Source organism: Onychostoma macrolepis, chromosome 15 (genome assembly GCF_012432095.1).
Source record: "Onychostoma macrolepis isolate SWU-2019 chromosome 15, ASM1243209v1, whole genome shotgun sequence".
In the NCBI taxonomy this organism is placed as follows: Eukaryota; Metazoa; Chordata; class Actinopteri; order Cypriniformes; family Cyprinidae; genus Onychostoma; species Onychostoma macrolepis.
Genome location: NC_081169.1, coordinates 2,029,317 through 2,057,093, shown reverse-complemented (window position 1 = coordinate 2,057,093; position 27,777 = coordinate 2,029,317). Strand labels below are relative to the sequence as shown.

The following is a 27,777-nucleotide window of genomic DNA, read 5'->3' as shown; positions in this document are numbered from 1 at the left end:
GTTGTCGTCTTTGTCTTTTTGTGTGTGTGTGTGTGTGTGTGTAAATGACCAAATAACTGGAGCTTCAGAGATGGGCATATAACCTAATAAACAAAACTGAGATATAACTAGTCTACTTGGTTTAACACAATAACTGTACTTTATTTATATAGTGCTTTATACAATACAGCTGTTTCAACAGTTTTACTGGGATAAAGGGGGACAATGACTCAAAGATGCAAGCAGAGATCAATTCTGATGTAAAGTGGCTCTAAAGAAAAACAATAGTGTCATTGTTCAGCTGAGGTCAGTTCAGTGTTCATTCAATTCAGTTTGATGACTAAATATAATCAACTATGAAATGAGTTCAATTCAGCTGTAAAGCAGAAAACACTGATCAGCTAGTTCAGTTCTCTCTTTATTTATTTATATTTATTAACCCAGTTGATACTTAAATGCATTTATTGTAGTATAAAATGTGATTTCACCTACTTGTATGTTATAATATTCACTTCATTACTTTTGATCACCTAGAGCCTATTACATAAAATGCATTTTTTACTTTTTTATTTTAAGAGACATAACTTTTTCAAAACAGTTGCATAAAAAAAGGACATTGGTCTAATTTGAATCAGGAAAGACTGTGTTAGAACAGGCAGTTATTCAACAGGTAATCAGTGACTAAGTTCATGCAACCAGACCCTGAATTTCTGCAATCTGAGGGCCAGTCACATAATTAACAAAGCTTATCGCCAATAAAGCATGCTATTGCATTGTCCCGCAAAATCACACATGCTGTCCTGCAACAGAGCGGTAATAACCAGGTGATCACCCTGTTTAAAGTTTACTTGGGCCCTATATAAGGATCACTGTTCCGGAACTCATCTTTATTCTGCTCCAGCACAGCTGGTGGCGCCATGCAGCTATTTAGTTGGTTCGCAGCCCCCGACAGTAAAACTCATAGAAGAAAATGAAAACGAAGAAGAACAGTAAAGAAATGTTTGCGGAAACAGTGTCGTTGTTTGCGTATTTACATCTAAAACCAATTACTGTATCTGTTCATACGTAAAGCGTGTCACTATTTAATACAAATTGAAAGAATGAGTACTTTTTGAGCAAGGATCCGTGTTCTTTTTCAGTGAGTTCAAAGTTGTATGGATGTTTGTGATTAACTTGGAGTTTTTAGACAATAAAAGCGGAGAGTCATGGCTATAGCGCACGCCGCCACGGAGTATGTGTTCACGGACTTCGTGCTGAAGGAGCCCGCATCAGAGAACAGGTACAAAGGCATCCGGTTAGATCTGGCGCTGGATAAGATGGTCACCTGTGTGGCGGTGGGTCTGCCTCTGCTGCTCATCTCTCTCGCCTTCGCTCAGGAAGTGTCTGTCGGTATGTCGTCGTGGGATATGCGTACAAATCACATGTTGCTTGTCTGTTTAGTTTTTCTGAGTTTCACTTCACACAGGAACTATTATATAACTGATGATGCTGATCTATTATGAGCAGTAAACGCATGCATGCTCTGAATTACATATGTGCCATGTTTTTTTCTTTTGGTGTTTATACAGTAGTTTTTTGAATAGCATATTCAATGACAGATCAGTTTCTACTATAATTATATTTCACTGAACAGTGAACACCCCACACCTGGGGGATTCCAGAAAGCATGTGTGTTTGCACAGTAAACTGGTTTCTTTAACTTTCATTTTCAAAAAAACTGAAGTAACGTTCAGGATAAGTAGTTATAGCAGCTTATTGTTTGAACATTACCTGCTCCTGTTGCATATATATATCTTATCTTCAGAGGTATTTGGCAGCTTCAGTTGCTGTATGTTATTACATTGTGCATTATATATATATGGTGCATCTCAATAAATTAGAATGTCATGGAAAAGTTCACTTATTTCAGTAATTCAACTCCAATTGTGAAACTTGTGTATTAAATAAATTAAATGCACACAGACTGAAGTAGTTTAAGTCTTTGGTTCTTTTAATTGTGATGATTTTGGCTCACATTTAACAAAAACCCACCAATTCACTCTCAACAAATTAGAATACTTCATAAGACCAATAAAAAAAAAAAAAACATTTTTAGTGAATTGTTGGCCTTCTGGAAAGTATGTTCATTTACTGTATATGTACTCAATACTTGGTAGGGGCTCCTTTTGCTTTAATTACTGCCTCAATTCAGCGTGGCATGGAGGTGATCAGTTTGTGGCACTGCTGAGGTGGTATGGAAGCCCAGGTTTCTTTGACAGTGGCCTTCAGCTCATCTGCATTTTTTGGTCTCTTGTTTCTCATTTTCCTCTTGACAATACCTCATAGATTCTCTATGGGGTTCAGGTCTGGTGAGTTTGCTGGCCAGTCAAGCACCATGGTCATTTAACCAACTTTTGGTGCTTTTGGCAGTGTGGGCAGGTGCCAAATCCTGCTGGAAAATGAAATCAGCATCTTTAAAAAGCAAAATTACTTGCAGTGACTTTGGTTTTCAAAAAACACAATGGACCAACACCAGCAGATGACATTGCACCCCAAATCATCACAGACTGTGGGAACTTAACACTGGACTTCAAGCAACTTGGGCTATGAGCTTCTCCACCCTTCCTCCAGACTCTAGGAGCTTAGTTTCCAAATGAAATACAAAACTTGCTCTCATCTGAAAAGAGGACTTTGGGCCACTGGGCAACAGTCCAGTTCTTCTTCTCCTTAGCCCAGGTAAGACGCCTCTGACGTTGTCTGTGGTTCAGGAGTGGCTTAACAAGAGGAATACGACAACCGTAGCCAAATTCCTCGACACGTCTGTGTGCCTTGACCCCAGCCTCAGTCCATTCCTTGTGAAGTTCACCCAAATTCTTGAATCAATTTTGCTTGACAATCCTCATAAGGCTGCGGTTCTCTCGGTTGGTTGTGCATCTTTTTCCTTCCACACTTTTTCCTTCCACTCATCTTTCTGTTAACATGCTTGGATACAGCACTCTGTGAACAGCCAGCTTTTTTGGCAATGAATGTTTGTGGCTTACCCTCCTTGTGAAGGGTGTCAATGATTGTCTTCTGGACAACTGTCAGATCAGCAGTCTTCCCCATGATTGTGTAGCCTAGTGAACCAAACTGAGAGACCATTTTGAAGGCTCAGGAAACCTTTGCAGGTGTTTTGAGTTGATTAGCTGATTGGCATGTCACCATATTCTAATTTGTTGAGAGTGAATTGGTGGGTTTTTGTTAAATGTGAGCCAAAATCATCACAATTAAAAGAACCAAAGACTTAAACTACTTCAGTCTGTGTGCATTTAATTTATTTAATACACGAGTTTCACAATTTGAGTTGAATTACTGAAATAAATGAACTTTTCCACAACATTCTAATTTATTGAGATGCACCTGTGTGTGTGTGTGTGTGTGTGTGTGTGTATATATATATATATATAAACAGAGCTGGGTAGATTACTTACAAATTGTAATCTGTTACCGATTCCAAATTACATGACACAAATTGTAATCAGTAACGTAATCCGTTACATTACACATTTTAGGTAATATAATCAATTACTTTTTTGATTACTTTTGACCTAACTTGTTTGTCACATTGATTTAAACATGATAATCCTATTTCATAATGATGTAAAATATGTACCATAATGATGTAAAAATACAAAGAGTGACAAAATATATTCCTTTCATTATAATTAACAACATTAAGTGCGTTAAACGTTATATTACCTCAAGGTATCCCAAACTGGGGTTTAGGAACTGCAGGGGGTTTATGAGTTTAATGAAAGGCTAACAAGTAATTAAATCATAAAAATGTCAAATTAAAATAAATCATACACTTACTAAAAAAGATTAACTATTTTATGTTTACCTGCATGCCATATGGCCATTAACCAATGTTAGAGAACCGTCAATCAGTCGCTGATTGACCACCCCTTTAATATATTAGGTGAATGAGGTTCAGATGACAAAAAGTTTGAGAATGTCTGCAAATTAGAAATAATGAGAATTTGTGCATTTTAATGAGTTTGAAAGACAAAAGGCTCCCAATAATACATGGTTAAATAACCTACTGAGTGATAATTCAAATAAAAATGAATGTGTTCATCAGTAGTTGATGCAATGTTGAAACACTTAAACCTGAAATGATTTTTGTAAATCAGTGGTCAAATCCTCTGTCGCCACCTGAATAATGACTGATCTCTTTGTGAATGTCCACAAAACTGGAAGTTTCTGAGTGTATATAAACAGTAGACTATTGTAGAAAGGAACATTTAAAAGATAAAAAATAGGAATTGGAGAAAATCAATAAATGATTAATTTATTTATAATGTGTGAAATAATATGTAATCAATAAAAAGTAATTGTAGTCCAATTATGAGTGTTGTAAAATGTAACTTACTCTAATTACATGTACTTAAATTTTGACATCCACAGTGACGTTATGAAAATTGGTAGATTTGCATTGATTTGGCTGGAGGGATAGTTCACCCAAATATGAAAATTCTGTCATCATTTACTCACACTCATTTTGTTCCAAACCTGTAGGACTTTCGTTAATCTTCAGAACACAAATTAAGATATTTTTATTGGAATCTGAGCGATTTTGGTCCCTCCTTTGACAGTCTGAGTAAATACCAGTTTGACGCTTCATAAAGTTCACGATGTAATCATAAAAACTATTCCATATGAATTGAGCAGTTTAGTCCAAATTTTCTGAAGAGACTCGATCGCTTTATATGATGAGCAAATTTAATTTAGGCTTAATGAATTTTGTTTTACAGCTTAAAGGGTGTTCCACCCCAAAATAAAAAGCCATTATTTTCCCCCCCTGGTGTTGTTCTAATGCTGTATCATCTTTCTTTTCCAGACCACAAAAGGGGAAATTTGAAACAATGTCGTGCTTGTGCTCATCCATATAATGACAGTGAATAGTGACCAACTTCAAGCTTTAAAGAAAAAGATGCATAAGTCTAAAAAGTCTGATTCTCTTTTCCTTAGGTACACAGATTAGTTGTTTCTCCCCCACAAAGTTCTCATGGCGTCAGGCTGCTTACGTGGATTCGTTCTGCTGGGCGGCAGTGCAAACGCAGGACACAGGAGGCCTGCCACTATGGCTGCATAAGGTAAACCATAAAATATTTGAACAATTTTTACTGGGTTCTCCTTAGTATTGTAGTCCAGAGCTGTCACGATTATTCAAATTAATCAGTTTTAATTTTTTTTAAATGCTCCATTACAATTTACGCTTGTTCTGTAATCGCTGAAATTCCAGAAGTCAAGCAATCCATGGATAAGGCATAAGTGAAAATGACATACATTATTAAACAATTTTGTACAAGGGCTGCACAATGATATATTGAAATAAAATCAAACTTATGATATTGCTTGGTACGATTATCAAATCATAGGACCTGTTTTCACCTGGTCACTTCATGCATTTTCTCTGATCGGATATCTATCTTATTTGTGACCCTGGACCACAAAACCAGTCTTAAGTTGCTGGGGTATATTTGTAGCAATAGCCAAAAATACATTGTATGGGTCAAAATTATCCATTTTTATTTTATGCCAAAAATCATTAGGACATTAAGTAGAGATCATGTTCCATGAAGATATTTTGTAAATTTTTTACCGTAAATATATCAAAACTTAATTTGTGATTAGTAATATGCATTGCTAAGAACTTCATTTGGACAATTTTAAAGGCGATTTTCTCAATATTTAGATTTTTTTGCACCCTCAGATTCCAGATATTCATATAGTTGTATCTCGGCCAAATATTGTCCGATCATAACATAACCATACATCAATGGAAAGATTATTTATTCAGCTTTCAGATTATGTATAAATCTCAATTTCGAAAAATTGACACTTAAGACTGGTTTTGTGGACCAGGGTCACATTTGTTAAAATGCTTCCATTTACACCTGGCCACATAAATGTGTCTCCACAAAATGGATTTAAATCCGATCTTTAATTCCCTTGCTATATGCAAATTTAATGGAGTTCACGTCAACTAAAGCGACAGATATGCGTTGCATGTTATTCATCATCATTTAATTTCAAGATCAAAGACCACAATAGGAGAGAGAGTGGCATAAGCACTGGAAAGATAAGTTAGTTTTACTACTTTTAATGAAGATGATTGTGTGTTGAGTGTACTTTCAGTTTTATTTGTGGCAGTTTGCGCGGCTGGCTGAAGAGATACTCAGCTACGCATCTGCGGCGATGCATGTTGCATTAACACTGTCATATCTGATTATAACGTCGTATAGCCTATAACATGCTCTCACACTTTTTTAACGTGCCCTCAGATTCCTTAGTTCCCTGTTTGGTATTGTCTTTTCATGCATAGGTGAAGGCCCCCATCTGAGGGTTGTCTGAAAATATCATTTAAAAACCATGCTGTGTATTGTAAATAATATAGTGATAAAGCAATACAAATGCAAATAGGACAAAAAAAAAAAGTGTTTTAAGTTTAGAATAGTTTTGAGTCCCCCTTCCTTGCCTCACAGTGCTTTGGTCCACTGACTGCAAGCCTATGTGTTAACTGAAATTAGGCTATTTTTGTAGATAAACTGTTGCGTTGGGTTTTGCTCAATATGATACGAATTATTACAAATTATTAATTATTATTGCGATGTTAAGTGGCAGATCAGTTGGCTTGCTGCAGTTAAATATCTAAATAAGACTTCCTCTGTCCCAGACGGAACCTAAAATACTGTGTGGAGGATGTAAGATTATCAAAAAAATCGGATTAATCAGTTAGTCTGAAGGACTCATTCTTTCAGGAACAAAGCAAGTCGCATACTTTATGAATGAGTAAGATGAAACAGTATTATGTATCAAACGTAATCACTTAATTGTATTACAAGCAACAGCATTACAATCCCTTAAGGGATTTAAGTTGGAGATTCAAGGGAGTGTGTTATATTATTATAGATTATTACATTATTATAGATTATTAATGTGGTTTAACTTTTTCGGCAAGACAGGTTGTGTTCCAAGTCTTAAGTTTGGAGGTTTTCAGTCCAATTAGTAATGCCTTTTTTCCTCTTTTGTTTTCTTTTTTGGAGTTAAGCTGTACAAAATGACTAGTATCCTAGCTTTAAATATTATGTATACAGTCCATTACTTCAGAGAATTGGAAGATTTTATGAGGCCTTGAGGAAATATCAGGCTGTGTATCCTCAACATAACAATTAAAACTAACTTAAACATAGGTCCTAAAATAGAGCCTTGTGGCACTCCATATTGAACTTGTGATTGATATAACACTTCTTTATTTACCAATGCAATTGCAAAGTGATAACAGTCAGATTAAATCTCTGAAGTTTGTGTGAGGATATGCAAAAGCTGATACAATAACAAACTGATTTTTTTTTTCTTTTTTTCTCTGGTTGCTTAAAGGTGAAGTGTGTGCATTTTTAGCACATAAATTGCTAAAATAATGATTGTCTCCAAACATTTAGAAGTCTAAAGAGGCTTCATAAAGAAATTAAGTTTTATTCACTTCAAACAATAATAAAGAATAATTTTTCCAAAAAATAATTGGAAGAAAATCATGAATGTATTGTAGGAAAGAGTCCTGCATGGAGTATGTTTGATAAACCGGCGCCCAGTCTGCACCCGCAGTAATTAACAGAACATCCAACCTGTTATCTGACAGCAATGCTAATATAATTCTGTACCCAAACCTGACTCATTTACATAAAAACTGTGACTACATGTAGTAGACAAAACTCATTTATTTTTTCATGTAACACAAGCAATAACCACTAGGCATTCTGAGCTAATGCATTTAAGAACAATTAACAGACACACAGCCCAACTTGTTTACAACAAAAAAAAAAAAGGGGAGAAAGAGAGAGAGCGTGACATCCATTGTGTAAAAAAACTATATTAAAATATGCGTAAATCATGTTAACAATCTATTTTGACAAATAGCGCATACTCTGCTTTGTATACATGAACATTTGTCCTCTTTTTAGAGGCATGAAAAATAAGCTAAAAGTTTTATTCAAATGGTGAATTGATTAAACAGAAAGCGAGCAAAGAGCGCTCCCTTTCATATAATCACTACAGCTGTCAATCAGTGGTATAGTTATAGTTCTCAGTGCTGCAAATCGCGCTGTAAAAGCCTTTAACGGTCTTCAGACTGTGTACAGGATTTAGAGAAATAGTCTTGGCTATTGGACATGCAACCCGCCCGTGCCTGTCACCCGTCCGACCCGCATAGCACCTGACACATAAATATTATTCCACCCGTTACATCAAATATTAGCGGTTCACCCATCCATGTGTAGCACTCTGTTGTAGAACAACTTAGCCCCTAAAATGCACTTCTCTCCCCTCTCTCTGCAGTTTTTCCCTTATGTGCTGTTGCTGGTGGCAGTGTCAGTTTACTTGCCAGCGCTGTATTGGCGGTTCACAGGAGCTCCTGTGCTTTCTTCTGATCTGACCTTTATAATGGAAGAACTGGACCGTACCTATAACAGAGCCATCAAACTGTCTAAATGCCTTTACACGGCAGGAAGACGGGACACAGAGTCAGTCCACATGGGCTCACACAGGTAAACTGGACATGCACACAAGGAGCAGAGAACATGTCTGACAGTTCTTCTTGGCATGCTTGCAGGGTGACTGGGTTTACAGAGCACACCGGGCTGTCACATGGTTTCACTCTGTGGGAGTTATTGAAATACATACACACGTGCACAAACTAACCTCCCATCAGGATGTTTCCATACTTTTTCACAACCTTTTTTCTTTTCACCTTAATCTCTCACCAATCATACCAATTCCTTTTACACACCCATAACATTTAAATCCTTTTTTTTTTCTTTAGCTCTGTGAGAGATCTTACCGAGAGCTGCTTTAAATATCCTCTGGTGGAACAGTACCTGAAGACCAAACGCTTCTCTCGAGGATTACTGATCCGATACCTCATCTGCCGCTTCATCACTTTCTTGGCCCTAATGCTAGCCTGCATCTACCTTTGCTATTACATCCGTCTCTCCATCACAGATGAGTTTCAATGTGACATCCGAACTGGAGTTGTTATCAACGACTCCTCAGTACCTCCTGCCATGCAGTGCAAGCTAGTTGCCGTGGGCATCTTTCAGCTCCTGAGCTACATCAATCTTTGTGTGTATTTGCTGCTGTTGCCATTGTGCTTGTACGCCATGTTGGTTCCGTTCAGAAGGACCACGGGGTTCTTGAAACCTTACGAGATGTTACCCACAATAGGGGTAATGCAGTTTGGGCAGGTGTCCTGGGATGATCAAGCACTGTATCTGCTGTTTCTGGAGGAGAACCTCAGTGAGCTGAAGAGTTATAAGTGCCTAAAGGTGTGTTGTTCGGTTGATCGTTGTTCTTGTGTAGATTCTGGGAAAGACCCCCCCCCCTTACTGTGTGATGTCTATAATGTCTGTGTTCCAGTTTTGTCGAGTCACATTGATCACTGTGCATACAGGGTGTAAATTGTTTATTTTAATTATATTTTAATTGGTAGATTAATCAGATTAATTAAAAGTATTTGCATTTTATTAAGTTAAGTTTTTTTTTTTTTTTATAGTTATGAAGCAAATCATTAGGTTATCACTATCAACTCTGACTGATGGGTAGTATCAACATCTACATATTTGAAACTTCAAATAGAGTTTGATTTTTAGAAATGTGGCAGCAAAGATCTGATTCAGCAGCACATTTCAGAAGCTTTACTGCAGAGAGGTACAAGTCTTTTTCATATCAATCTTTTGATATGATTGTAAAGTGCTTTGGGTACAATAGTACATAGTAAAGAGCTATATAAATGCCTCAATCATTCATTCAGTTTAGCTTTTATCTTACAATTTTCATGTAATCATAAACCGCTACATCCGATTTCAAAATGCATTTGTTTAAATTCATATTGACTACATTATTCTGGAGATGAATATATTTTAAAGGCTGACTGAAAAAAGAGCAAAACATCTATTGTGTGACTAGCAGTTTTTTGGTTTAAGAGGTTGTTTTTTAATATGTGTGTTTTATGTATGCAGGTGTTGGAGTTGTTAAAAGAGGTGGGAGACAACTCTTTTGACACCATGCAGTTGTTGCAGACACTTGGACAGGTTAAAACAGATGTGGTGGATGGAAAATTGCGAGAAAAGGACCGGAAAATCTCCATCACCGACAATGGTGACACTGAAATGAAAGGTGTCGTATTTATACATCAAAAATATGCAAAAAATTATACTGGGTATAAAGTCCATAAATTGGTGCTCTTTGGATGCGGGTTTTTAAATTATTACATTTTTTTTAATTTAATGTTTAATTATTCTCACATGGCTTTATATTAAAAACAACTCATAAAATTAAAAACATAATATCATAAAATACAACATAGATCTAAAAAAACAATTTACAAAAAAAGTTACAAAAAAAAGTGAAAAATCTAATATACCATTTAAACCTGGGAAGCGAGTTGCCTTCAATGTATTGATACAGAAAAACTCTATCTGTTATAACTTTATCCCATCTCCTCCCTTTATTGACCTTGGAACATGCTCAACTATTTTCAATTTACTAGGATTACCATGATTTTATCTCTATAGTATAAGGCCATGGGGTATTGAGGATTACAGATTTGTATAGCATTCTTATCTTCTGCTAATCTCGGTTTAAATTTCCTCTTAGTCATCCCTATGTAAAAACAACCACATGGACTCTCCAACCGATACACCACACATGAAGTATTGCATTCAATAAATGAGTTTACTTTAAACTCTCAGCCTGATGTTACATCGATAAAGGTGCACTGTAAAAAAAAAAAAAAAGGTTTTATGGAAAATAACTGTGATTTTTTTTTTCAGGTTGTTTTCTTTTATTTTGAATTGCAGTCAAAACTCTGTAAAATTATCTCTGAATTAACTACTTGGCTGTTATTTGAAGGATTATGACATTAATGACAAATTACAATAATTCACGTTTTTAATACAGAAAAACTACTGTATTTTTATACAGTACATTTTCTGTTTTCTTAAATTAAAAACAAATGTATGTAAAATTACAAAAATAATCTGTAATTAATAAAATAACAAAACCGTTAGATGATTAAATGGTCAAGTGACTGGCAGCAATAGCTGCCAAACAAAAACCATAAAATTAAAGTAAAATATCCTTATTTAAATAATCTGACAAACACTGTTATTTTACAGGTATTTCCTGAATTTTTATGATCAAACACCTTCACTGAAAAACAAAAGACAAAAAACGGTCAAATGACTGGCAGCACAGGGTGCCAAACTAAAACCTTAAAATTAAAGTAAAATATGCTTATTTAAACAAGCTGACAACACTGTAATAATTTATGAAATTCCTGTAAATGAACAATCAAACACCTTCACTGTAAAATTAACTAATTAACTAATGAATTAATGAAACGTCACATGTCTGGCAGCAACAGAACATTAAACACTAACAGATCTCTAGATCTCAGCATCTTCACTTATTACAAACCAGTCTGACTTTATTCATTTCATACAAAACTTAACAGAGGTTTAGATGTCAATGTTTTATTGAAAATAATAAAGTTTGAACCCAGTCAACACGTGAGGTCACGCGATGATCACAGTGACATCACACCATTCTCATACGGTGATCCTCACAGTGTGAGTAATATATGAGCTCATTGTGAACTCAAAATGTTGAGCAGGTTGAGAGGAGGCAGCTCAAATATCAGTCGCTGGGGGACATTCTACTTCCTGTTTCTCAACACTATCACAGAGATATCACAGTGCTCTCACATGATGAGCTCATGAGTGCACGCCCAGCTAACAGATTTCTGTTATAAGATGCAAGTGAAACATATGTTACCATCGTGGTGAGTAGTGTTTGCTTTAGTTGAGCTCTTGACCCTTGACTTTATAATGTTATATATTTTTGGGGCTGCTGTAACTGTGTTTGTAAAGCACATTTGTTATGGCAAGAAAAACCAAAAAGAGACTGCAACCAGGTGATACTGGTTTGTTATTGATGATAACACAGTCGTCACCTACACTCAATATGCAGTCTTGGTGAGGTTTTATTAATCAACAGTTTCTAAATATAAAAGCTCTGTGATTATACAGTATAGGACCCAGCAGTCTCATCAATTATGAAGGATAAAAGCATAAGACACAAACATTATTAACTATCCTCTTATTTAAAAACAAAGAGAGACATCAAGAATCAGTGTATGAATCTCAACAATGGTGACAATCAAAAGTTTCATGTTGCAATGCATGCTGGGTACCTAGTATCTGTGCAGTGAGTGCACTTTGACCTCACTTTAGTATGAGCACACAGTGAGGGCGCTGTGAGGTTACACTTTTAGCTCACTGTTACCTCACATTGTGACCTCATCACGAGTATCCTGTGAGATCATGGTGAGATCACTGTGAGATCAAATTGTTGACTGGGAAATCACCATTGTGGAGATAAGCGTTTGCTTTAGTTGGGCTTCTGACTCTTCACTTTATAACATCAGCTTTTCTCTGGCTGCTGTGACTTTGCTAGCAAAAAATTACTAGCGAAAACTCTGATCATATAAATCTGGTTATTTATTGGTGATGAGTTAATCGTCATATAGTAGCCTGATCACATTGTGAGTATTGTCTCAGATTATGTCAGCATTAAACTTTTTTTTTTTTCATTTGGTTTTTTTTATGCAGCGTTCTTGTGATGTTAAGACAGTCAGAGATTCTTTTCTTTAATCATTATTTAGAAAGTGTCTTGAATGGAAGCGTTTTGATTAACAGAAACATCAAGAATCAGCACATGAAACTCAACAATAGTGACAATCAACAAAAAGCTTGTTTTGTGACGATCAGAGCTGATCTGAATATTTTGTAGATTGTTACCATTGTTGTGGTTCATATGCAGATTCTTGATGTCTGTGACTCTACGTGCTCTTATCTAGATAACTTTTTCGAAATACCTTGCAACCCTTAAAATATCAAAGCAGGGCCACATTTCAAGCAATAAAATTGTAACACTACAACAAAACAAAATTAATAAATTTAATATGTTCAGACACTTCTGATGAGTTAGTTAGGCCACTATACAATGACAAGACCATCATCAGTACGTGAACCACTTCATCTGATCAACATTTTTCTTGTAGATTTTGCTGTAACAAATGTGCTTCAGAAACACACAGTTACAGCAGCCAGAGAAAAAACATTGTTAATAAGTGAAGAGTCAGAAGCCCAACTAAAGCAAATGCTTATCTCCGCAATGGTGACTTCAAACTTGATTAATTTCAATAAAACATCAACATCTAAACCTCTGTTAATTCTCAATAAGAAGTTTTGTATGAAAGAAATAAAGTCAGACTGGTTTGTAATAAGTGAAGATGCTGAGATCTAGATTAATGTTCTTTTGGGATTTAAAGGATTTCTGTTGTCTGTGTTTTGTGGGTCACCATTGTGCTGAAGAGTAGAGTCTGTGCTTCAGTCCAGGAGAAGACCAAGAAATCTGTTATGCTGAATGTAGTTTTGTTTAAAAGCAGTAACTGTGGAGTTGTTGATGTAGTGGTAGTTATTAGTTTTTGCACGTGTGCTGTTGTTAACTGCAAAAAAAATAATTTCACAGAGAATACCTGTAAAGTAAAAAAAAAGGATGTTGTACTTTAATTTTACAGTTTTTGTTTGGCAGCTGCTTCTGCCATTCATTGACCGTTTTTAAAAAAACGTTCTTTAACCGTTATTTCCATTAATGGTAAATATTTGGCACCCTGTGCTGCCAAATATTTCACTGTTTTTTTACTTTAAATTTTTTTACAGTGTGTTTGTCTTAGCCGTATTTATTTTTGGCTGATTACAGTAATTCATTGATTTACATATAAACAGATTAAGACTCTTCTCTGAATAAGGGCAGCTCATGCTAACAACCATTTTTTCCTAAGATGTTGATATGTAAAAACTTGAATGCCATCATCATGCCATGCTTAATTCAAATCAGACATTGGATATCAATTTTTTTTTCTACTCGTTTGCTTCAAATCTCACATCTAGTCAAATACTTAATTTAGCATGCAAATGTTTAAAAGAAAACTTTTTTTAACAAAAAAAAAAACATTTAAGCTTTTAATTTTCTCACGATCATTGAAGAACGTGATAGCAATGCTTAGCTAAATGCTAAAACATATAAGCAACTTATTTAACATGCCAGGACCTGGATTAAAAACCAGTGTGCTAGTAAAATCTTAATGCATGTTGGCTATGATTAACAGCCTGCTAACATATCATTTTTGCTACACTAAGCAGCTGACAGTCCTGTGAGTTCTCCCACTTTTGCTATGTTTTTTTTATTGCCATGTTATTTATTTATTTTTTTTCTGTCTTTCAAGTCTTTCAAGGTTTAAGGTAGAGTAGTGTGACAAAATGATCAGACATTGACACATAAGATCACATTGATCTCTGACCCTCTTGATGTAAACCAATGTAAATGTGTGTTTCCCTAGAGATTTCTCCACTGCTGCAGGATGGCGGCTTGAAAAATCATGAAGATGAGAAGGTTGTGCGCCAGAGGGTGATCTGAACTGCCATTTAGTGTGTATAGTGACTGCCTGCATCACACTGAGGCTCCGAACATCTGGAACAGATAGAGGAATACATTTTGGGGGAATGGAGGAAAACAGTGAAAGTCTCATCCTTTCATAAAGGCATAACTAAGATCCACTAACTGCAGTCAAATTCTGTTTTAGTGCTTCTTGTAAGGTGTTGGGGTATTAACTGCTTTACATTGCCTTCATTTTCCACAATTAGTTTTATAGTACCGTTCATAGTAACATTTTCACTGCAGAAAATGTGTCTGGCTTGCCTTGAACAGTTATTTTGTTGTTAGCACTAATGTGAAAACAATGCCTATACTTGACTTGGTAAAACTGTCTTATTTAGGTACATGCTCACACCCACCCAGACAAAAGCTGCCTGTGAGTATTTGCTTATTCTCTCATTCTGAAATAATGGGACCATTGTAATAAACTGAATGAAAATGTTAATCTATGGAGCTTCTTTTTGAAATATGAATTGTGGGAAGAGGTAAAATAAAGAAAAAATGGGATAATGAGACAATATTTGTATACAATACAAGATTGATATTGTCGATTTGTTTACCTTTGTGCATCCATGGTCTTTTTAATACTTATGTGAATTATGTTTTTTGTCTGTTTCTTTGCTCTGGAAATAAAAATGGATGTTTTTCACTACAGTTTCTGTCGTAAGTTTACATAAATCTTACAGAAAATGCCATTAAATAAACCCATTAATAGCTCAAAAAAGAATATATCAAAATATATGGGAATGGAAGGCATCCATTTACTTTAAAAACTGTTTTTGGCTTGTCAAAGTAATATTTTAGCATAACAGGTGTAATGGTTGTTACATCAAAGCAAATTTATACAGGTATTTATGATACATATAGGTGATTTGGCAACATATAAAACCATGCAAATCATTTAGCTAAATATTAACCTGAATTGTAAGCTAGCTAGTTTTTTTCCAAAATGGCAGCTATAGGGGAAAGTGAGCCAAATGCTGTAGGGTAAATTGAGTCAGCATTTTAACTAACCCCACCATACCCAGTCAACAATTTGATCTCACAGTGATCTCACCCTGATCTCACAGGATACTCGTGATGAGGTCACAATGTGAGGTAACAGTGAGCTAAAAGTGTAACCTCACAGCGCCCTCACTGTGTGCTCATACTAAAGTGAGGTCAAAGTGCACTCACTGCACAGATACTAGGTACCCAGCATGCATTGCAACATGAAACTTTTGATTGTCACCATTGTTGAGATTCATACACTGATTCTTGATGTCTCTCTTTGTTTTTAAATAAGAGGATAGTTAATAATGTTTGTGTCTTATGCTTTTATCTTCATAATTGATGAGACTGCTGGGTCCTATACTGTATAATCACAGAGCTTTTATATTTAGAAACTGTTGATTAATAAAACCTCACCAAGACTGCATATTGAGTGTAGGTGACGACTGTGTTATCATCAATAACAAACCAGTATCACCTGGTTGCAGTCTCTTTTTGGTTTTTTTGCCATAACAAATGTGCTATACAAACACAGTTACAGCAGCCCCAAAAATATATAACATTATAAAGTCAAGGGTCAAGAGCCCAACTAAAGCAAACACTACTCACCACGATGGTAACATATGTTTCACTTGTATCTTATAACAGAAATCTGTTAGCTGGGCGTGCACTCATGAGCTCATCATGTGACACCACTGTGATATCTCTGTGATAGTGTTGAGAAACAGGAAGTAGAATGTCCCCCAGCGACTGATATTTGAGCTGCCTCCTCTCAACCTGCTCAACATTTTGAGTTCACAATGAGCTCATATATTACTCACACTGTGAGGATCACCGTATGAGAATGGTGTGATGTCACTGTGATCATCGCGTGACCTCACGTGTTGACTGGGTAAGGCACTGTAGTAAAGTTAAATCTCTGAATTATAAATTGGTATTTTAATGTGATATTACTAGTTTAGTTTCTCATATACAGTGCCCTCCAAAAGTATTGGAACAGTGAGGCCAATTCCTTTGTTTTTGCTGTAGACTGAAAACATTTGGGTTTGATATCAAACGATGAGAGATCAGCATTTCAGCTTTTATTTCCAGGTATTCATATCTGGATCTGACACACAACTTAGAAGATATCACTTTTTGTTTGAACCCACCCATTTTTCATGTGAGCAAAAGTATCGGAACAGATTGACTTAAACTAGATTAAAGTGACTTAATATTTACAGTGTGTGCAGAATTATTAGGCAAGTTGATATTCTGGTCATATTTTTTTTCCAAGAACATTTTACCAATTCCAAACCACATCAATCTTAATAACTACTATTGATTTTGTATTTAATAATTTGTAAGTGATATATAATTGTCCATGAAGGCTGATAGTCAGAAACTTCTTATTTCAGGTGTGCAGAATTATTAGGCAGGTTTTCTTTTACAGATAAAATGAGCCAAAAAAGAGACTGAACTCAAGAATAAAAGTTTAAAAAAAATTATTAAATGCCCATGAGAAGGATGCAATACTAATGCAATAATAGAATTAGCAAAGTTAAGGCATGACCACTGGGCAGCGAAATGCTCATTGGGTCAGCAAGGTCAGAAAAAACAGGTGGAGAGGAAAAGACACATGTTAACTGCAAAATAATTAAGAATTAAGGTGAAGAATTAGGTGAGAAACCATCAGGAACCATTTAGTCTCCAGCACCATCATTTTCCAGAACTGCAACCTTCCTGGAGTCTCCAGAAGTGGAATGTGTCAGGTTCTCAGAGACTTTGCTTGGGTAAAAAATTATTTAAAATGGCCCTCACTTAATAAGAATAACATGCTGAAGTGTTGTGAAATACATGAAGACTGATTTTGTATAGGCTTTATGGACATAAGTTGTGAGTGACTCTTGAAGGACCAGCATCACATCCTCTTGTACCACTGTTTGAAGAATTTATCTTCCACAATCTTTTGGGAGCTCTGAGTTTCTGCATCCTTCTCATTTTAACTTTTATTCTTGAGTTCAATCTCTTTTTCGGCTCATTTTATCTGTAAAGGAAAACCTGCCTAATAATTCAGCACACCTGAAATAAGAAGTTTCTGACTATCAGCCTTCATGGACAATTATATATCACTTACAAATTATTAAATACAAAATCAATAGTAGTTATTAAGATTGATGTGGTTTGGAATTGGTAAAATGTTCTTGGAAATAAAATATGACCAGAATATCAACTTGCCTAATAATTCTGCACACACTGTAGTTGCAAATCCTTTGCTTTCAATAACTGCATCAAGTCTGTGACCCACTGACATCACCAAACTTTTGCATTCTTCTTTTGTGATGCTTTCACCGCAGCCTCTTTCAGTTTTGGGGGGTTACTCTCTTCAGTCTCTTCTTTAGCAGGTAAAATGCATACTCTACAGGGTTTAAGTGTGGAGATTGACTTGGCCAGTCTAAAACCTTCCACTTCTTGCCCTGATGAACTCCTTTGTTGTTTTGGCACTATGTTTTGGGTCATTATCTTGTTGCATGATGAAGGATCTCCCAATCAGTTTGGTTGCATCTTTCTGTAAATTGTCAGACAAAATATTTCTGAAGACTTCTGAGTTAATTTTGCTGCTGCTGTCATCTGTTACATCATTAATGAAGATTATTGAGCCTGTCCCAGAAGAAGTGATGAAAGCCCAAGCCATTACATTACCTGTGTAATGTGTACTATAATGTACACCTGTTTACACTGTGTTTCAGATAAGCTTGTATGTTTGGGATCATGAGTATGCATGGGATCCTTTCTTTCTCCAAACTTTAGACTTTCCATCACTTTGGTCCATAAAATCAGTCCATAAAACCTTGTCCCAGAATTTTTGAGGCTCGACTCCTATTCTTCTCACTAATGAGTGGTTTGCATCTTCTGGTGTAGCCTCTGTACTTTTGTTCATGAAGTCTTCTGCAAACAGTAGATTGCGATACCTTCACTCCTGCCCACTGGAGGTTGTTGCTGATGCCACTAACAGTTGTTTTAGGGTCTTTCTTTACAGCTGTCACAATGTTTCTGTCGTCAGCTGCTGATGTTTTCCTTGATCTACCCGTTCGAGGTGTGTTACTTAGTACACCAGTGGTTTCTTTCTACCTCAGGAGATTCCAGATGGTTGTACTTGCTATTGCCAGTGTTTGTGCAATGGTTTGATTGATTTATCATCTTCTCTCAGCTTCACAATTGCTCGTTTTTCACCCATAGACACCGCTCTGGTTTTCATGTTGGTTACATGTCTAACTAACTATAAATGCAGTCTGCATGGATCTGAAACTGAGTGCAGACATTCAGTGCTATTTATTGTTTGAATAATCAATTAATAGGACACACCAGGGCAACAAAACACACCTGTCAGTCACATGTTTCAATACTTTTGGTCACATGAAAAATGGGTGGGTTCAAACAAAAAGTGATATCTTGTAAATTGTGTATCAGATCCAGATGAAAATACCTGTAAATAAAAGCTGAAATGTTAATCTCTCATCTCATATTCATCTTTTGATGTCAAACCCAAATGTTTTCAGTCTCCAGCAAAAATAAAGGAATTGGCCTCACTGTTCCAATACTTTTGGAGGGCACTGTATATTGATTAGTGCTGTCAATCAATTTTAAAAAAAATTAACTAATTAATCGCACATTTTTCTGAAATTAATCGCAATTAATCCCCCGTAACATTAAAGTTTTTAAATATACTTTTATATTGCAATAATTTCACATTCAATCATCAAATTAATGTACAAACAACATAAAGACAGTATAGTTTTTTATATTTGTTTAATGGCATCTTCATGACTGAAGGCCAGTATCACTGATACCAATACTGATTCATGCTCGTAGTTTATTTCGCGCTTTGATATGAAATGATACAGGGCACGCTAGCACCTTTGTGCGTGCAATGGAAGAGCATGCGCTGCCAGCACAGTAGCGTTTCTGCACTCGTTCCGCACTCCTGGCACTGAAGTGAAGTGGAGCGCGCGTCTGAAACATCTCCGGTTTGATGTGGTCGTAAAGACGCTCTGAGACTGAATAAATGCACTTCTTATCAAGAGAAAAAGTGACAGAAACAGCAGTTGTGAGAGGGGTGGCCAACCCTAGCTCCGCCCCTGCATTAATTGCGTTAATTATTTGTAACGTCTTAAACTGAAAAAATTAATCGCCTGCGTTAACATGCTAATTTTGACACCACTAATACATATATTGTTACGTCTAATGACATATTTATTTTTGTATCTACTATTGATATAAAGAAAGTTATTGGTGTTTGTATTCCTGCCCTCTTTCTCTCCTGTTCTCTCTCTTTCTGTGTGTTTGTGCTTGATAGGCTAATGATGATCATCTGCGCTCATCCACCTGTGTGCGCTGTCCAAGCCCTAATTGGTGCGTGTTCGCCCGCTTCCAGTACAAAAGGGCAGAGGGAGCATGGGGGAAGGAGAGAGACATTGTGGTGTTTGAGATTGTTCCGCTCTCCAAGCCCATGAGTGCTTATTGTGCTCTTTGTTGGGTTGTCACAATGATTCCTGAGTTAATAAGTCACTTAAGAATTAGTTAAGTGATTGGATAAGGTAGAGTGGAGAATACCCCTATGTTTTCTTCTGTTTAATGGTTAGTCAGGGAATGAGGGAAGTTATATGTTGTTTTGTTTATTTTCTTTAATGTATAGGTAATTTAATTTTTTCCCCCTTCTTAGGTAGAGGTATTGTTTTAATTTTCTTTTGTATGGGCCCTCCTCCCGAGGTAATGTTTCTTTGATTGTATTCTTTTCTGTTTTTGGAATCCTTTGATTGAGTTAAAATTAAAAGGCACCCAAGCCATTTTCAAACTGAAATTTGTGGTTGGTTGTGATTTTTGGGCCTGGAGAGCGGGAGATCCTCAAGTTATCTCCACTATTTATTGTTCATTGTTCCCTCACCCCTAGACGAGAAAGGGGAGGACGTAACAATATATATATACTGTATATATATATATATATATATATATATATATATATGTGTGTGTGTGTGTGTGTGTGTGTGTGTGTGTTTGTGTTTATTTTATATATATTTACTTCATTTGGCTGGATTTATGTTGTTAATGTTAACTATATGAAAATAAATATGACTGTTTGTAAAAGGAAATTATTAAATTTGTTTTTAAATTATTATTTATTTCACAAGTGTTTGAATCAGATTCAGTCAGATGGTCATTTTACACCCAGATCTTACCCACTGACTCGAATCATCTTAACAGCCGTGGGAACACTTTTTTTTATAAGAAACCATATTTTTTAGAACCCTTTGTCATAGATACATTCTGATCATTTCAAATTATAGGAATACTTTTATTATGATAGGATAGATACTTTCATTATACTTCTGTGTCATTTTCCCTGATCTTGAGGACCACATAAGTAAAAAAAAAAAAAAAGCCTAATCTTACCCCTCTCCCCAATAAGTATTAGACATTTAATTTAATATTTTACATCATAAATCTATAGTATATACTAATAAACAACAAATTATTTTTTGTAACAATTTATAGGCCTACTCCTAGATAGCAACATAATAGGTGTGTTCGACTTGAAGCGGCGCTTTTACCCCTGATTTTACTTGTCTGTTCTGTTTTTAGTCCACCCCGGAGATTCCTGGCACAGTTGGAGAGGGCGGTGTTTTATTTCCTGTGGGGGTCCAAGTGGGAGCGCCTAAAGCGAGAAGTCGTGAAGAGAAAACCGGAGAATGGAGGAAAAGGCCTCCCAGACCCCCACCTGTTTTTAGGCAGCCGCTTCACCGCCCTCCACATAAAGTATGCTGTGACCCCATCCAAAGATAACAAGACGGCAGCCATGACACGGTTTTGGATGGGGTCTTATTTAAGAACCTTAAAGATTTTACCTGTTGACCTGAAAACACCAGTGTCTTTTAACCTGCCAAAAGAATATTGTTTTATCAAAAAGTTTTTAAAGAGATACCTTTTAGAAAAAGCAGAAGTCACCATTTTAACTAACCACAAGCATCTCGTCTCTCTTGTGCAGGATCGGGAACCGGTGAGTCCAGTTCCAGGCCTCACACTAGGTGAGGCCAAACAGGTTTGGAGGAACGCTTCTCACCCCGCTCTCCAGAACCGGCATAAAGATCTATCGTGGATGGTGGCTCATGAGATCCTCCCGGTCAGAGCGGTTATGCACTCCAGAGGCATGGCCAAAAACGCGATCTGCCCTCGGTCCGGGTGCAATTCCCAGGAGACCGTCCAACATCTGCTCTGGGAGTGCGGCGCTGCGCGGGCCCTGTGGGCCAAGACCGGCCCCCTGTTTTTCCCGTGCCTACCAGCGGGTGGGGCCCAGTTAGGGTACCAGCTCGCCATCCTTGGGGTGGGCCGGGGCTTGAAAGACTTAACAGCACAGGAATTTACCTCGCTCTGGCTCACCCTCAACGTCATCAAGGATGCCATCTGGGCCACCAGAAACCTGCTGGTGGGGAAGCGCGTTACGGTAACCCTCCATGCATGCGAGCTAAAGGTAACAACAATGCTGCAGGGGTACTGGACGGCGATATTCGGACGAGGGGGCCGGGGTCGCACGGGAAGGGTCCCGGGCGCCACCGCTCCTGGCTGCCCGTAGATGCACCCTCACCACTCTGGCTACGGGAACAGCGGGCCAGCGGGCGGAGGAGAGGGGATCTCCGCTGAGCCCATAAGGCAACAACATCTCACGCGCCTGTTCTGGAGAGCGGGGTGAAGACAGATAGATAAGGACTCACCCCGGTCTTGCACAACAGATGACTTTTAAAGTCATTTAATTGGTATATTTTATTGTGTTTTAGGAACTGGACTTGGATTTTATTACAAAAAATGAGATGCTTGTTTTAAATTGCCTTTTACTTTTGAGATACTCACACCTTTTAACATACACACACACAAAATGGACTTTTAAAAACAAGAGACACAATGGTTTTAATTGTTTGTTTTTAGCAAAAATTTTACTTTTCTTTTAAACCATGTGTATTTATTCCTGCTTGTTTTTTTTAAATGTGTGTTGGAAAAATGAAAAGAAATGTGTGAAAAAGGTTCAAAATGAAAATGGTGACAATAAAACTTTTTTCGAAAGAAAAAAATTTGCAATGCATGACAGTTTGCTGTTGATGGTTTTACAATTATCATATATTGTTATTTGAATCTCTAAACGGTGCAATTTATTTCTTTCACATTGCTAATTCTGTGTTACTGTACCATATATAGACGGTTTCAATGGCAAACAAACGTTACTGCACATGTGCGCTTTTGTGGACTTAACTTAACTTCCAGTAGACATCCAAATACAATCAGTAACAACAGCTAAGTCGCTCTAGAGTAGATTGTTTGGATAACAAGCAAAATATATTTGCTGCGTAAATCAGACGGACTGAGATGCAGCGATAACTACTTGGACGGACTTTTTAAAAATGCAGATTTATTCTCTACCAGCAGGAGGCGCTTTAAAGCAGTAGCCCCTCACTGCAGAACAAAGTTCCAGGGGGCGGGGTTTGATCCACATCCAGGGGGTGGAGATTGGTAGGTTTAGGGGTGGAGATGGGTAGGTTTAGGGGTGTGGATGGGTGGGTTTACGGATCAGGGGGTGGAGACGGGTAAGTTTAGGTAAATGTAAGGTGGGAGGAGTTGGATCTAGATCCAACCACACCCCCTGGATCTTGTGTTCTGCAGTGAGGACCAACTAGAGGTTTCCCCGGAAACAGCTGTTGGGCTGTACGTTACACAAAGCAGCGCTGAGCTTACAAACGCTGCTTTATCAGGCATATAACTTGCTAGATTAAATGAAAATGACATCGAACATTTTCTAAAGACAGTTGTCCTTCTGAAATACAGTGATATAAAAACACCTGCGCTTCGTTTTGATTTTTAAACGTGCATTACGTGCTCATGTTTATTCAACGAAGCTATTTGAAAAATCGGTCCCTTTTGATATCGTGGCTGATCGCCACAAATAAATAAAAGTGCATGCGAAACACATCCCACAGCACAACAACCTGAGCCCAACTTCATTACTCAGCACTTTAACTGCATTTGTAGCCAGCAACATTAACAAGACCGACAAACAAACACAGACCATGCCACGGAATGTGCACCCGATAAAGCCATATATATATATTTATATATATATAAAAAAAAAAAAAAAGCACAACAAGGTGAACAATGCTGACACACACAGATATGAGCAATCCGCATATGAATCTCAACAATGGTGACAAAACATTCAGCTAATTGGATCAATTCTGGACATCACAAAAAGCTACTGAAAGACACAACAATAAAATAGCAAAAATAAATACATGAACCAAAGTTAGAATTAAAGAAAATAATAGGACAATTCAGCTGAATAATTTATTCATGGAGTGATGCATTCTGGGAGTTTTGTACTATGGTACCCAGCATGCATTGCAACATTACACTTTCTATTGTCACCATTGTTGAGGTTCATGTGTTGATTTATGATGACTTGGTGTGTTAGTAGTGCTCAACTTTTAGCCTTTTTTTTTTATTTATTTTTTTTTATAAATCTTTAACTAGTTCTGCAATACTAATCTTTGGCTGTAGTTTTATACAGCAAATGTATTATTGGTACAACACAATTCCTATAGTCAATTAACAATATTGAATCAGGCTATTTCATTATGATGATGAACCATTAATAGCTGATTATTGTCACCTGCTCTCATTTTGCCTTTATTTGTTTCTGCAAATGTGTTTGATAAACACACCATGACAACAGCCAGCAAATACAAATTAATTGTAATAAGTAGTGATGGGCAGATGAAGCCTCATGAAGCTTTAAGCTTTTCAGCCAAGTGGTTCACAAAAGGGTTAATTTCTGGAGGCTTACTTTTAAGCAATTGCAATGTTGCTTCACAACAGACATTTGTACATTGCTGAGTTAAAAGCTTATATTTTCTGCTTTTAAGTCACTTGAATGAACATTGTGAAGGTGTCTCTCTTTGGTTTATTGACTGACATTTGGCTATTACAGAACTGCAAAAAAGCACTATTAAACAAGTGGCACCATAATGCTTAAATACTGGAAAAAAGAAAAACTATGTCATACAGGCTTTTAGACATGACCACTTATCATACGATCCTCAACAATGGAAACAGCAATTGTTCATGCTACAGTTTTTACTATGGTGTTACCCAGCATGCATTGCAGCATGAAGCATTTTGTTGATTGTCACTATTGTTGAGATTCATATGCTGGCTCTTGATGGCTGTGTGTGTCTAAACATTACATAGATTTAAAATTCATTCAATACAACTATTATAGCGATTCTTTCATTGCATGCTGTAGTTTTACAGGGTTGGTTATTGTAAACCTGAACATATAAATGAAAAGCAAAAAAAGTTATTTTGGATGTAAACAAGTCAACGTCTGATGATTAACTCATCGTATGAAAACCGCTAATAACTGGTCACTTCACAGCACTGATCTTTCTGCTTTATTACAGCACATGCATTGCTTCAGAGAGAAATCTAACACAAGCCGTCAAGGGTCAAGAGCCCAACTCCATGATGGTGGCATCATTTTAACCAATAAAACACCAACATCTGATCCTCTGTAATTCTCAATAACAGCAGGTGTTCATCACTAATGCACAATCATCATTTAATTAGTCACATAATTATCTCATTAACTTTTTGAAGACTTGGGATTTGACTCGAGACTCGTTTGTGACTGGAAAGGAATAACTTGGTTCTTCCTCTGGTGAAATCAGCTGTCTGAGTGAACAAAAATATGGCAGGACTTTTACTTTCTGACCCCTGGCCTTTACACCTCTGTCTGTAACATATCTGCTTGTTTTATACTCTTTGGCCACCAGGTGGCATTGTGAGTAAATACAAATGCCAGAAATTAACCCTTTTGTGAACCATTTGGCTGAAAAGCTTAAAGCTTCATCTACTCTTCACCAGTGATAAGAGTTAAGAGTCCAACTAAAGGAAACACCAATCACCATTATGGTGACTTCAAATGAAACAAACATTAGATTTAAACCCCAGTTAATTCTCAATAAGAACTTCTGTAGACATCTGACAGAAATAATGTCAATCTGGTTAGTAGTAAGTGAAGCTGGTGATGCTGTTTGTGGAGTTGTTTAAACCTCCTCTGCTGAGATCATCAGAGATTTAATGTATTTTATCTAAAGCTGAATTCATCTAAAGCCATTGCTTAAATCATTTGTACACAGTAAAACCTCCAGTGTTAAATCAACACTACCAGTGTATATATAATCCACACTCAGAGTGTTAAAAAAGTAACACTGAAGCAGTGTTAAAGTTAACGAGATAATTAGTTTAGTAATTGAGTGATGATTGAACATTAATGAAGAACTGTTAACAAACTGAATCACTGAAAGAAAGAGAAAAAAGAGACGAGACGAGCAGAAATACAAGAACTACAACTGACTTCAGTCACAGCCTTCGATGAGATCAACACAAGATAAAAGAAGACATTAAATCTCTCAAGATCTCAGCAGAGGATGATTAAACAACTCCATAAACAGCATTACCAGCTTCACACTTTACTAACCAGATTGACTTTAGATGTTGATGTTTTAGTTTTGTTTGAATTACCATTATCGAGGTCAGTGTTTGCTTTAGTTGGGCTCTTGGCCCTTGATTTAAAACATTATAATTTTTTTGGCTGCCATAATTGTGTGTTTGTTTAGACCTGTTAGTTATGGCAAAAAATAAAAAAAGCCAAGAGAAAATGAGAGCAGGGCTGGTTACGTTTCGATAAAGTTGTAATCAGCGCATAGTGGCTTAAGTAACTGATGTAATTTGGAGTATAGTCACTGGTAGATTCATTAGTTAACTTTGTTATTGAGGTTATGATATACGTAGTCTAACATCTGACAGTTTTAACATTAATCTGAAAGACTTTTGAAACTTATTCTGCACTGAAAGTTTTGCTTTTCTTCATCAAACAGACTTCAAGAATCAGCATATGAATCTCAACAATGGTGACAATCAACATAAAGCTCCATGTTGCAGTGCATTCTGGGAGCACCAATCAAAACTCATCCATGGCTCCCAGCATGCAATGCGACATGAATAAATTATGCAGCTGTCTTAGTATTTTCTTTTATTCGTACTATTTCCTTTTGTTTTGCTATTTTGTTGTGACTTTTAGCAGCGTGTTTTGTGATGTTCACAGAGGATCTTTTTATCTGAATTTGTTGATTGTCACCATTGTTGAGATTCTTACGCTGAGTCTTGATGTCTGTATGATAATGCAGTCTTAAGCTTCTAGTGCCGATTTACTTTTGAAAGTCTTTCAGATTAATCTTAAAACTGACGGCTCAAGCTTTATATTATATGTGAACAAAGCCAAAAATTTTAATCAATCGATGATGATGCTATGAATGAAATCAGTTATGGAAATCACTAAATGCTGGTGACCTCTTTATGAAAGTCCAACCATCAACACCCGAATGCCATAACTAACATGCAGTTATGGCAGCCAAAGTAATTGTATTGTTTTAAGACACGGGTCAAGAGCCCAACTAAAGCAAACACTGACCTCGATAATGGTAATTCAAACGAAACTAAAACATCAACATCTAAAGTCAATCTGGTTAGTAACGTGTGAAGCTAGTGATGCTCTTTATGGAGTTGTTTAATCATCCTCTGCTGAGATCTTGAGAGATTTAATGTCTTATTTTATCTTGTGTTGATTTCATCGAAGGCTGTGGCTGAATTCAGTCATAGTTCTTGTATTTCTGCTGGTCTCGTCTCTTTTTTTCTTTGTTAACAGCAGGTATTCTTCATTAATGCTCAATTATCACTCAATTACTACACTAATTATCTCATTAGCTTTAACACTGCTTCAGTGTTACTTTTTTAACACTCTGAGTGTGGATTATATATATACTGGGAGTGTTGATTTAACACTGGAGGTTTTACTGTGTAGTTCTTGTTTCTTTTTTTCTGTTCTCTTCTTTCCTTCAGTGATTTTGCTTGTTAACAAGCTTAGACAAGCTGAGAGGACTCTATAAATAATATATGAAGATTTTGTGGCTCAGATAAGGTCCAATGTGGTTTATTTATTTGCTCTTGGCTGACATGTGGCATTGCTATGGCCTGCTTTTGGCCCAGATCTGGCAAACAGGAGCAGTCCGCCCAAGTGCCATCATTCCACGATACATGTTGGCCAGATCATCATTCCACATGTGCCAGATGTGGGCCGGATCTGGGCCGACAATA

General features: G+C 36.7%; 1 protein-coding gene across 1 annotated transcript; it reads left to right on the top strand.

The window, feature by feature from the left end:
- The first annotated feature begins 921 nt into the window (after positions 1–921).
- On the top strand, positions 922–15,207 carry panx1a (pannexin 1a). The gene is made up of 6 exons (XM_058745505.1): positions 922–1,368; positions 4,969–5,093; positions 8,335–8,543; positions 8,819–9,320; positions 10,014–10,170; positions 14,459–15,207. The coding sequence occupies exons 1-6, from the start codon at positions 1,185–1,187 to the stop codon at positions 14,533–14,535; spliced, it is 1,254 nt and encodes a 417-aa protein (XP_058601488.1). The 5' UTR covers positions 922–1,184; the 3' UTR covers positions 14,536–15,207.
- Positions 15,208–27,777: the final 12,570 nt, after the last annotated feature.